Source organism: Patiria miniata, unplaced genomic scaffold (assembly GCF_015706575.1).
Source record: "Patiria miniata isolate m_02_andy unplaced genomic scaffold, ASM1570657v1 HiC_scaffold_7, whole genome shotgun sequence".
Taxonomy (NCBI): domain Eukaryota; kingdom Metazoa; phylum Echinodermata; class Asteroidea; order Valvatida; family Asterinidae; genus Patiria; species Patiria miniata.
In genome coordinates, this window is record NW_024037074.1 from 10849099 (window position 1) to 10860262 (window position 11164).

The following is an 11164-nucleotide window of genomic DNA, read 5'->3' on the forward strand; positions in this document are numbered from 1 at the left end:
TGTTGACGCTTGTTGACGCTTGTTGACGCGCTTTAGTAGGACCCTGATTCACGCGTATCACGAGCACCTGACGCAAAACATTCCCAACTTTACGAACTGAAAGCAGTCAATTTTCTCGGTTTAGATTTTCTCTTTTTGGAAGCAAAATGTTCAGAAAGAAGCCAAACGAGAAAGGTACGTTTATCTCATTGCGACTGCGAGTGTTATTTGATACTGTCTTCACTATCCTGGCCATAGGCCTGTAGTGGACTGTGTACTTCACCGGACATTATGCCGGAAGAGAGAGAGAGAGAGCCTACTTTAGTACTTAGTAAATGTTCATGTTGATGTTCATTATACCATGTTCACACGTACAATGGGATAGCCTAGAGGCTAGGCTTATTTGCCAATGGCATGCTACGGTAATTTTATTGAGTATTTTATTTATGCAAAATGGTTTTTTTTATTTGTCGATGCCGTTTATATATTATTGGACTAGTGGTTATCGATACAGCAACCGTAATGCTATTTTTAACTGACATTGTGTTATCATTATGGTATTGCAAAAGAACCATTGCAAATCTAGAGGTAGGCCCTAGACATGCTAGAATTAGTTATAAATACCTGTCCAACCAGAACGCTTTGGTAGCTTGATTTGTTACGCTACCATGGCGGGGATGCATGGATGCGGGGTTCGAAACTGCTACCACGGTCATGACGGTGCTCTTTTGTTTTTGTTTTTTTTAGTTTTCTTTACTTTCATGTGTCAATGAAATTTTAATTTTTTTTAGTCTTCTTCGTAGACCGTGGCTTTGGAGTTCTTTTGTATTTCTTTAATAAAGTACGAGAACCATTCAGTTGAATTCATAGTCTGGTATTCTGGTTCCAACAACCAAAGCTCCTGACGTTGAATACTAGTATTAGGTCAAACAACAATTGATAGGTGCATAATGCGTATACATTTTTATAATACGTACATGTATGTGTCATTTGTCAACCAAATGGTTCTCAGACTTTACTTTTCCCTTTAAACAAATCCTTCAGGGCCGTGCATGAGAAAGAGAAATCTTTCAGAATGTTAGTTTAAGTTGATAGCAGATTGAACTATGCGTCAATACCATTCCCAACAAGAATAGCGGCTTGTCCAATTTGTTACACTAATGTCAACACCAACATGTTTTGGAATGACCCTTATTATTGCAGAAGTGATGAGGAAAGTAGACAGAGATCTGAAGAACACACAACGGGGCTTGGAACGAGACCGAGCCAAACTAGAACGAGAAGAACAGAAAATTGTGAGTCCAGTCGACATTTTAAAGGAACATAAAGGAAGCAGGCGGGGACGTTAAATATGTATTTGGTTTTTTTATTTGGCCTAAGTTAACTGTATATTAGTTAAAAGGTGGGAAACCATACTCAACCAGGAACAAAACACTGCTTGTTTTGGTACAGAATTTGCTGTGTACGGAATGGAAGTTTGGAAGGTGGAATAAGCAAGCTGCAAAAACGTTGCCCGGGAAATTTTTTATAGTTTGGTCCATATTTAATGTTTTTTTATATTTGGTTTCATTTAGAATGTCACATAAAAAAAGTTTGTTTAATTGTTTTTATTTTTAGACACTGGAAATCAAAAAGGCTGCCAAACAAGGAAACAAACAGGTGAGCTTAAAAATAATGTTTTGTATTTTGTCTTTTGATCCATTTTTATCTGTATCAGGCACATATTGTGGTAGATGCAACTGTTACTAGATATTATCCTTCTGAAGACACTGTGCTTCTATTGAGCATTGGTTTCACAAAGTGATATATTCATCAGGCCTGAAGCCACAGACTTGGCAAAAAGAATACACAGTCTGCTAAAAACAAATTTATTGTTATTTTTTGTTAATGCTGCATGTGTTGTTTGCAGGCTGCAACTGTATTGGCCAAGCAATTGGTGAATCTAAGGAAACAGAAGACACGGATGTATGGAGCAAGCGCCAGGGTCTCATCCGTCAATACACAGGCAAAGGTGTGTACCCAAACGGGTGTCATTACTGGGTGTGAGTCGGGAGTTTAGGGTTTGTATGTACCCAAATGGGTTTCATTACTGGGTGTGAGTCAGGAGGGTTTGGGTTTATGTACTCAAGCGGGTGCCATTACTGGGTGTTAGTGAGGAAGTTTAGGGTTTGTATGTACCCAAATGGGTTTCATTACTGGGTGTGAGTCAGGAGGGTTGGGTTTATGAACTCGAACTGGTGCCATTACTGGGTGTAAGTAAGGAAGTTTAGGGTTTGTATGTACCCAAGTGGGTTTCATTACAGGGTGTGGGTCAGGAGGGTTGGGTTTATGTACCCAAACAGGTGCCATTACTGGGTGTAAGTGAGGAAGTTAGGGTTTGTATGTACCTAAATGGCTTTCATTACTTGGTGTAAATCCGGAGGGTCTAGGGTTTATGTACCCAAATGGGTACAAACTGGGCGTGAGTCAGGAATATTTTGGGTTATGGGCATAAATATAAGGTGTGAGTCGGGAGGTCCCAGTTAACATTATGTACCCAAATGAGCATAAATACTGGGTTGTGAGTAGGGGGGATTTCGGATTCATGTGCCCAAAAAGGCATAAGAAATCACTGGGTGCAAGTCAATTTTCAGTGGAGTGCGGTTTGGTCAGTACCCATTGAATTTTCACTTGGTGCAGGTGACCTTGGTAGGGGGTTGATTTTTACCCATTCACCCTCCGCTGCTGTCTGAACAGTCGTAGACAGTCCAACAAATCAATCCTCTTCCCCTGTCATGCCTTTAAGACAGGCTAGTCACCAACAGTCAGATCATATTTCAAGCAAGCACTTTGACTTCAGTCAAATTCCATCAACAGACAAAAGCAAGCAACTGGTAGGCACAGCTGTCTTATCAATCGCCTACAGGCAAAAGATAGCTGTATCAAGTTGCATTAGCAGTCACAGCCAGTCAATCCTGCTTTATGTATGCTGGGAGCTCTTAACTGTTAAAACTGTAACTTGATTTTGACTGAAAGGATAACTTTGTACAGAATGCTTGTTTGCATAGGAGGGTTAATGTCTTTGGAAAGTCAAACAGGAAGTTGTTTTATTGTCTTCTGTTGTTTTTTTCTTTATCATTTTTCAGACAATGCAGTCAAACAAATCCATGGCAGCAGCAATGGGAAACACAACAAAGGTAAGCCTAGAAAAGAAACGAAAAGTAAGAAATAAAATTTTAAACCAGAATGAGTTGGAAAAAAATAAGAGTCTGTTAAACTAAGGTGTGCATTGATCAAACTGTCTTGAAGGAATCATCCTGATTGTCTCTCGTCTCCTAAACAGGCAATGGGCGCAATGAACAAAGCGATGAGTCCTGAGAAGATGATGCAGGATATGAAGGCATTCCAGATGGAATCAGACAAGATGGCCATGAAGGAGGAACTCAGTAAGTCCATTACTTGTCTGTTTGTCAGTTGGTCTATCTGTCTTTCTGTGAGCCTTTTTCCTTAAGGGCAGGCTGACATCTGTGGATACTGCAGTTTACATTTAAAAAAAGTAAGTCCCTAGTTATCATGGGGTGAATGAACTTATTAGGCTAATTTGAATTTCTGGGTTTTTTTATTGGCATTTATTATAAAAAATAAATAACTGAGTCAGTCATATTAGTGAATCTGATCGACCTAATCAAGCCAGACTGCATTTGTCAAACCATTGATCAAGGACCGGTCAAACTAATCCAATTTCCATAGTACACTCAAGTAAAACTACTACTGTACTCATATGCTGTGTCCTTGAGCAAGCCACTTTACCTCAATTTGCCTCTCTCCACCCAGGAGTATAAGGGGGTACTGGCATTAGCAGGCAAGTAACTTGCAATGGACTGGCATTTCATCAAGGAGGATTTATCCGCAGTCGTTTCACAAGAAGGAAAGTGAAGATATCCACGTTACACATTTAAAAATTGTTTCCATTTTTTCTCTTCCCTCAGTGGATGACACATTGGACGCCATGTTTGAGGAGTCAGGTGACGAGGAGGAGCAAGACGCCATTGTCAGCCAGGTCCTTGATGAGATTGGCATTGAAGTATCTGGCAAGGTAAGCCGTGTCCGAATTTAGTGGCTGCGGCTTGCAATTACACATGTATCTATGGAAGCAGCCATAGCCTGTCATTTAGATGTTGTCCAAGCGGTACAAACCATCCCACCATATTGGTCTCGTTCCCTCATGCATGATAATGAAGATGTGTGCATATCTCATCATTGCTACCATACTGTTTTGGGTTGCAAGGGCTACAAATTGGTGTGTCAACAATATTTTCACACTTGAGGTCAAGATGTTCATGTATTAGCGAACTAATGGTGAATTTTAATTTGTTTATCACATATAAAACAACAGGTGTAATTTAAGTCCCTAAAAGGTACCTTTCCATTTACTTGATTCAATAATTGGACTGGAAATGAAATTCCGTGCTCAACAATCGTTATGTGACATTTATTGTCATCATTCCAACAGCTAACAGATGCACCAACAGCCTCACATTCATTACCAGCGGGCCAAGAAAAGACGAAGGACGCAGCTGATCAAGAAATTGAGGCGCAATTAGCCAGGCTTTTAAAGAATTAGTAGAATAGAGTTTAATGGATTGGTCTTGTATATATTCCTTCTAACCCTCACCTTCTAAGATCCTCCAGAATCTGCCAGGAGGTTTTAGAGGATCTAAGTCTCCTCAAAGAGCTTGATGCTCATTGATAGCTAGGGTACAATCTGCCATTGGTTTTCTACAGAGTGGAGGATTTGGGAGGATTCAGAAAAGATCCTGGCAAATATGCTTACTGTCTAAGGGGCAATGGGCTGTACAATGTGAAATGTAGCTTATAGAGTATTTAAGAGGAGTTTAATAGGGTGTGTAATATCCAGTGTTGTAGTACTCGTACTCTGTACTCGTACCCGAGTACTACTCAACTACTTTTTTTTGGAGTACTCGTTCTCGTACTCGTACTCGAATGTCAAAGTACTTGTACTCGAAATGATGGTACTCGTACTCGGGCAGCAAAGTACTCGTACTCGACATGTCGAAATTGTACTTGTTCATACATATGGGCCTGGGCCAATTACGCACAAGTAGTACTCTTACTCGTACTTGGAAGTACAAGTACTCGTACTCGGAGACCTAAGTACTCGGCAGTACTCGGTGGTACTCGGAAAAGTACTCGACTACAACACTGGTAATATCTTGACATTGCTCCCCTTCTCAGAGTTGTAACTGAGTCACGCACAAGTCAGGTCTGAGGTCAAATCACAAGTCGGGCCACAGCTAACGAAATGGACATGACTAAGGAATGCCTTTGTCTCTCCTGAAGACGGTCAGAGCATACTGACCGGAACGTCGAGTTTATACCTCTGGTTCTTTTCAGAAGCATTCTCTTAGTTGAGAAATTATTCGTACATGGTGTTTCCGCAAACCTTTCATTATTTAGTATCTCCACCATGCAAAGCCTCAAATCTTACTTGCCTTTGTCACAGTTCAGCTTGAACCAGAATAGTTCAGCCTGTGACAGAGAAGCTTGCCGCTATAAACTTGAGACTGAGTATGAGTTGTGTTTTACTAGTGATCACTTTATTACAACTTTGTCAAGACACATTTCTGTCTTGAGAAGTTGTATCCGAAAGATGAATGACATGGTCAAGTTACCTGGTATATGTAAAATCACATGTATATGTACATGTATATATAAACTCAGTTATCTAATAGATTTTTAATGTTGATATACATGTAACTTCATATTCTATTGTTATATACTTTAAATATTTTCGCATGTTCTCAGCGCCGATTTTAGTTTTCTCAATACACAGAGAAATAAATTCGTGTATAAATTAATGACAAGAACAAGTCTATGATACAGAGGATCCCCAAAATACAGTTCTTTCACTCGAGGTAAAATATCTCCCCGCGTATGTAGTTTTCCCCTTCAAAATAGCACTATGTATTTTTGTTGATGAGGAACCATGAAGAACACATTTTGATATTAAGCCTAACAGAACTCAACCCATTAAACCCCAACGGTATGTTTTGTTGGAATCTGTCAGGATGGGTATAGTACCCCTAAACTGACGGTCTTTTTCATTGGGTTGGCACACCTCCAGAATTAAGTCAGAAATATGTGTGTGCAGTTTCCCATATGGTGTTGGAATTTGCCAGGATGGGTATGGTATGGTTCCTAGTAAATCATGCCAGGGAGTTAGGATGAAGGTGGCATTATTGCCCTTTAACGGGAAATTATGATAACAAATGTTGTATATGTGGATACAATTATTTTAAAAATGAAAAGTAGCGTAAATACATGCTGATTAACACTTTCATAACCATCCAGTGCGTTATGTGTTTTATTTACCTTTCGGAATTGTTTGTATGCTAAAAAGCGTATTTATTGATGTCAAAAATGTTTATAATCGATGTTTTGGATTTCGGGGTTTAAGTCTGGCCCGAGTAAGCTTGTAGAATCATTTCTTTTGTTTTAATCTTACTGAGTTTTTTTAAGACGAACCTTGCGTGCAACGCTGATGTCACTTCACGGACTGAGAAAGAGAAATCCCTGAACGTTATGTACATTACCCGAGGTAATATTCCATTTTCATTACTCCAACAAGCCTAATGGATCCAACTCTATCGTCAGAATGCTGTAACTCAGTAATCCATTAATGTTTGGGATTCTAAGACAGTAGCCTTTCCAGTCCAGGTTGCCTTGAACACAATTTACATTGTATAAATAAAAGACCGTCGACAAACACAGGAGATTCACCAGTATTCGTCTTATTTAGAACCGTAAACCAAAAAACAAGTCGTCGGAGACACTTGAGACGAATGTCCTCCCATCACATACGCAGTCTGATGTTGACATCCACCCACAACCTTTGATAAATTTGAGCTTATCTTCGCTCGGCCAGGATTTGTCAGTAATGTGTTTTCATCTCCAGTAGTTTTAATGAAATGAAAAGTGCTTGACAGGGCTATTCCGGGGTAATGAAGCATTTGAGCTTGTAGCAAGCGTAGAGCAAACAAATGGAGTAATTAGGTCTTCGTTGCACGATAAGGCCGATTCCAAAACGGGCTTCCAGAGCGCTACGGCTGCGTCTATTGTCAGATTGTTCCGGCGAATTTGGGCGAAGACCTAGACAGTCTAGACACGGAATTCAGGCAGCGGCCTTCTAACATTGACGACATATTGGAGTCTTCTAGTCTTGAACATTTTTCAAACTTTTCGAATACGGAATTCGTACGTAACATGACACTTCCGAAATCATGGCATGTTACAGCAATACAACCGAACTTTTTCTCTTCAATTCATCAGGGAACGTGACTGAGATGACGTACTCTAGCGAGGATGTACCGCCGGACAACGGTCCGTACAGCCCGCTGATTACGGGCTTGCGAACATGCTTCGTCGTACTTACTTCCCTTTTGATCGTCACTGGGAACATCTTTTGTCTCTCCATCATGAGATTCGTAGACTCGTCCCGGTTTCCTCCAAGCTCCAAGGTGTTCCTGTCCTACGTCATTCTGTCAGATTTAGTTTATGGTATCTTCTCATTGTTTTTAGTCTGCCCCGCTGCTCTCAACTTCTGGCCGTATGGAAAGTTTCTTTGCGTCGCCAGCCGCTTTGTGGATTCTTGGATTTGCTCCTGTTGCGTCAATGCTGCCGTTCTCATTACGATCGACCGCCTCCTGGCTGTGCTTTACCCCCTCCGCCACGCCACAATCATCCCCAGAAGGAGAGCGATAGCCATTGTCGCAGTGTCTACCATTGTTGCTTTGGTACTCAGCTTGTCTATGTTCACAGGAGCAGTTCAAGTCTCCTACAACAATGCCGCCGTGATGTGCTTAGTCAAGTGGTCGATCGGCACCAGTCCGTACCTGGTTCGTCTGATCTTCTTCGCTGCCTACACGGCTGTCATTCCCGCTGCCATCTTGATCGGCTGCTACACAAAACTGTACCTAGTGGCGCGAAAACATACCAACCGCCGTGCCAAGTTGCGGGTAAGAGCAATCACCGGCCGGAAAAGCTCGGGCGGTCAGGTAAAAGGCCATCGCGCCCTGAAAATGTGCAGCCTGATCGCCGGGACATTCTGCATCGCGTGGACGCCCTATTTCGTCGTCTCGTTCCGAAGCTACGTTTTGAAAACCGAAGCCCCGCCTTTGGTCGACTTTTTCATCAACTGGTTTTGCATCAGCAACAGTTGGTGGGATGTCATCATCTACTTCTTGATGGCCAAGGAATTCAGGAAGACAGCTCTGAAAGTTGCTCATAAGCGATGGTTGAAAAACAACCCCAACAAGCAACGAACTGTGACGACGCAGTGCCGTCAAGATAACCCAGATCTGTAGTATTTGAATTTGTATTCTAAAATATAAGTCTCTTTCACTTGGGCATAGTGTCATCGACAAGAATTTGGACAACGTTTCGTCTAATTACCGTCGGAAATCGTTGGATTTAAAAAAAAAATGATATCGGCATGGTGTCACCACGTGCTGTGATATCAGACAACCAAATTGTATACAGCCATATTTGAATAACCAGCCACTGTGCGCCCTCAACGATTGTGATGTATACATAATACAGACAGGATAATTCTTATGACACTTTGTGGTAAATTAACATCCCTTTTATAGTGAAGTATTAAATTGTTAAATAATCATTAGAAATTCACATCTCCCGTGAACCAATTAGCTGTCACACTTGCGTACAGTGCTGTTGCCACTTCCCGGAGAAAGAGAATTCCTTGAACGTGGTGTACATTACCCGAGAGGATATTCCACCTTTATTTATCCAACAAGCTTAATGGATCCAACTCTCACGCCAGAATGTTGAAACTCAATGACCTATGAATGTTTGGGATTATAATACGACACGTCGCCTTCCCCGTCCAGGTTGCCTTGAACATAATTGATGAATAAAACGACCGTCCACGGGAACGTCTCATCTTGGTTTTAACGAACACATGCAAACAGCGGATCCACTGGTCAAACAGCACCAGCAGCACAACAGGCACATCACTAATAACTTATTACGCCGCGCATCATCCTCGTTTATTATAACCCTAGCTGGAAAAACAACTCATCAGAGTCAAAGGAGAGCGAGGACATTTTTCTCTTCTATTATCCAGCCTGACGTGGGCATCCATCCACAACCTTTGATTAATATAACCTTATCTTCAGACCAGATCAGTAGGTATGGCATTTATCGTGCTTTCATTTCCGTTGTGTTATTAATGAAATCGCACGGTCACGACGGCGGAACACCAGGAGCATGATACTCTCTGTAATGAAAGCATCCGAGCTTGGAGCAACGTACGTAGCTTACAGCAAACCAAATTATCATATGATGTTTTCGTAGCCTTAAGGCTGTGTCTGGAACGGGCTTCCAGAGCGCTACAGTACAGTCCGCTTGTTCCGACGAAATAGGGCGAAGACATTGACAAGATCTCAAGACATTCAAGCGCGGCCTTATAATAATTATTGACGACATGGGAGCTTTCAACAAGTCTTGAAAATTTGCAACGTTTTTTAATGCAGATTGCGTTACATGGCACTCGAGAGAATCATGGCATCTTACACCAATACGACTGACCTTTTTCTCTTCAATTCATCAGGGAACTCGACTGAGATGACGTACTCTAGCGAGGATGTACCGCCGCCGGACAACGGTCCGTACAGCCCGCTGATTACGGGCTTGCGGACTTGCTTCGTCGTACTGACTTTCCTTTTGATCGTTGCCGGAAATATCTTTAGTCTATCCGTCATGAGATTCGTAGACTCGCCCCGGTTTCCTCCAAGCTCCAAGGTGTTCCTGTCCAACGTCATTCTGTCCGATTTAGTTTACGGTATCTTTTCATTGTTCTTAATCGGCCCAGCTGCTCTCAACTTCTGGCCGTATGGAAACTTTCTTTGCGTAGCCAGCCACGTTGTGGATTCTTGGATTTGTGCCTGTTGCGTCAACGCTGCCGTTCTCATCACGATCGACCGCCTCCTGGCTGTGCTTTACCCCCTCCGCCACGCCACAATCATCCCCAGAAGGAGAGCGCTAGCCATTGTCGCAGTGTCTACCATTTTTGCTTTGGTAATCACCTTGTCTATGTTCACAGGAGCAGTTCAAGTCTCCTACAACAACGCCGCCATGATGTGCTTGATCAAGTGGTCGATCGGCACCAGTCCGTACCTGGTTCGTCTGATCTTCTTCGCTGCCTACTCGGCTGTCATTCCCGCTGCCATCTTGATCGGATGCTACACCAAACTGTACCTGGTGGCGCGAAAACACACCAACCGCCGCGCCAAGTTGCGCACGAGAGGAACCACCTGCCGGAAAAGCTCGGGTGGTACTGGTCCGGTAAAAGGCCATCGCGCCCTGAAAATGTGCAGCCTGATCGCCGGGACATTCTGCATCGCGTGGACGCCCTATTTCGTCGTCTCGTTTCGAAGCTACTTCTTGAAAACCGAAGCCCCGCCCTTGGTCGACTTTTTCATCAACTGGTTCTGTTTCAGCAACAGTTGGTGGGATGTCATCATCTACTTCTTGATGGCCAAGGAATTCAGGAAGACAGCTCTGAAAGTTGCTCATAAGCGATGGTTGAAAAACAACCCCAACAAGCAACGAACTGTGATGACCCAATCACGTCCGTCAAAATAACCCAGATATGTTATTGAAAAATATCGCTTTTTATAAGTGTCATCGACAAGACCTAATGTTGAATACTTTACTTCTAATCACTGTCGCAAAACCTCGTATATTTAAAAGTTGATATTGGCGTCGTTTCGCCACGTGCTGTGATCAGATAACCAAATTGTAAGAATTTGTATGAATAACCATACGCCAGTGAGTGTGCGCTCTCGGTGATAGTGATCTACATACAAGATAATTGTCATGTCATCTGGTGGTTAGTTAGCATCTCTTCAGTCAAATATTAAATCTCCCGTGAACCAATCAGTTTCATGGAGCGATTTTGAACACGTGACATCGACTGCGTTCGTTTGTGCTCTTGATCAAAGCTAAACTTAATATTCCCCAGCTTCTTGGAGCAGGAAAAAACACAATGTATTTAGCCTAAACACACCAGCAACATGAGTAGCAGCGGCATTGCAATTACATGTATTCTCTTCAGCCGAACTGTTGTAGCAACGCTTGTAAATTCATGCAATCGTAATTTTTTTTC

At 42.2% G+C, this 11164-nt stretch overlaps 3 protein-coding genes across 3 annotated transcripts; all 3 read left to right on the plus strand.

Annotated features, from left to right (window-relative positions):
- Positions 1 to 44: 44 nt before the first annotated feature.
- LOC119746018 (charged multivesicular body protein 2b-like) lies at positions 45 to 4967 on the plus strand. Its single transcript, XM_038222773.1, has 8 exons — positions 45 to 174; positions 1183 to 1274; positions 1597 to 1638; positions 1889 to 1990; positions 3105 to 3155; positions 3302 to 3404; positions 3948 to 4054; positions 4472 to 4967. The coding sequence occupies exons 1-8, from the start codon at positions 147 to 149 to the stop codon at positions 4580 to 4582; spliced, it is 636 nt and encodes a 211-aa protein (XP_038078701.1). The 5' UTR covers positions 45 to 146; the 3' UTR covers positions 4583 to 4967.
- Positions 4968 to 7259: 2292 nt separating this feature from the next.
- LOC119744952 (beta-2 adrenergic receptor-like) lies at positions 7260 to 8342 on the plus strand. Its single transcript, XM_038221175.1, has one exon. It carries the CDS (start codon positions 7260 to 7262, stop codon positions 8340 to 8342), a length of 1083 nt encoding a protein of 360 aa, XP_038077103.1.
- A 1216-nt stretch (positions 8343 to 9558) lies between these two features.
- Positions 9559 to 10641, plus strand: LOC119744953 (beta-4C adrenergic receptor-like). Its single transcript, XM_038221177.1, has one exon. The coding sequence runs from the start codon at positions 9559 to 9561 to the stop codon at positions 10639 to 10641; it is 1083 nt and encodes a 360-aa protein (XP_038077105.1).
- Positions 10642 to 11164: the final 523 nt, after the last annotated feature.

Bases quoted from the DNA above. Each gene is read 5' to 3' on its own strand.
- LOC119746018 (XM_038222773.1), top strand. From the start codon at position 147: ATGTTCAGAAAGAAGCCAAACGAGAAAG. The intron at 1,639-1,888 runs GTGAGCTTAAAA...TGTTGTTTGCAG, and splicing joins CCAAACAAGGAAACAAACAG to GCTGCAACTGTATTGGCCAA. The intron at 1,991-3,104 runs GTGTGTACCCAA...ATCATTTTTCAG, and splicing joins CCGTCAATACACAGGCAAAG to ACAATGCAGTCAAACAAATC.
- LOC119744952 (XM_038221175.1), top strand. From the start codon at position 7,260: ATGGCATGTTACAGCAATACAACCGAACTTTTTCTCTTCAATTCATCA.
- LOC119744953 (XM_038221177.1), top strand. From the start codon at position 9,559: ATGGCATCTTACACCAATACGACTGACCTTTTTCTCTTCAATTCATCA.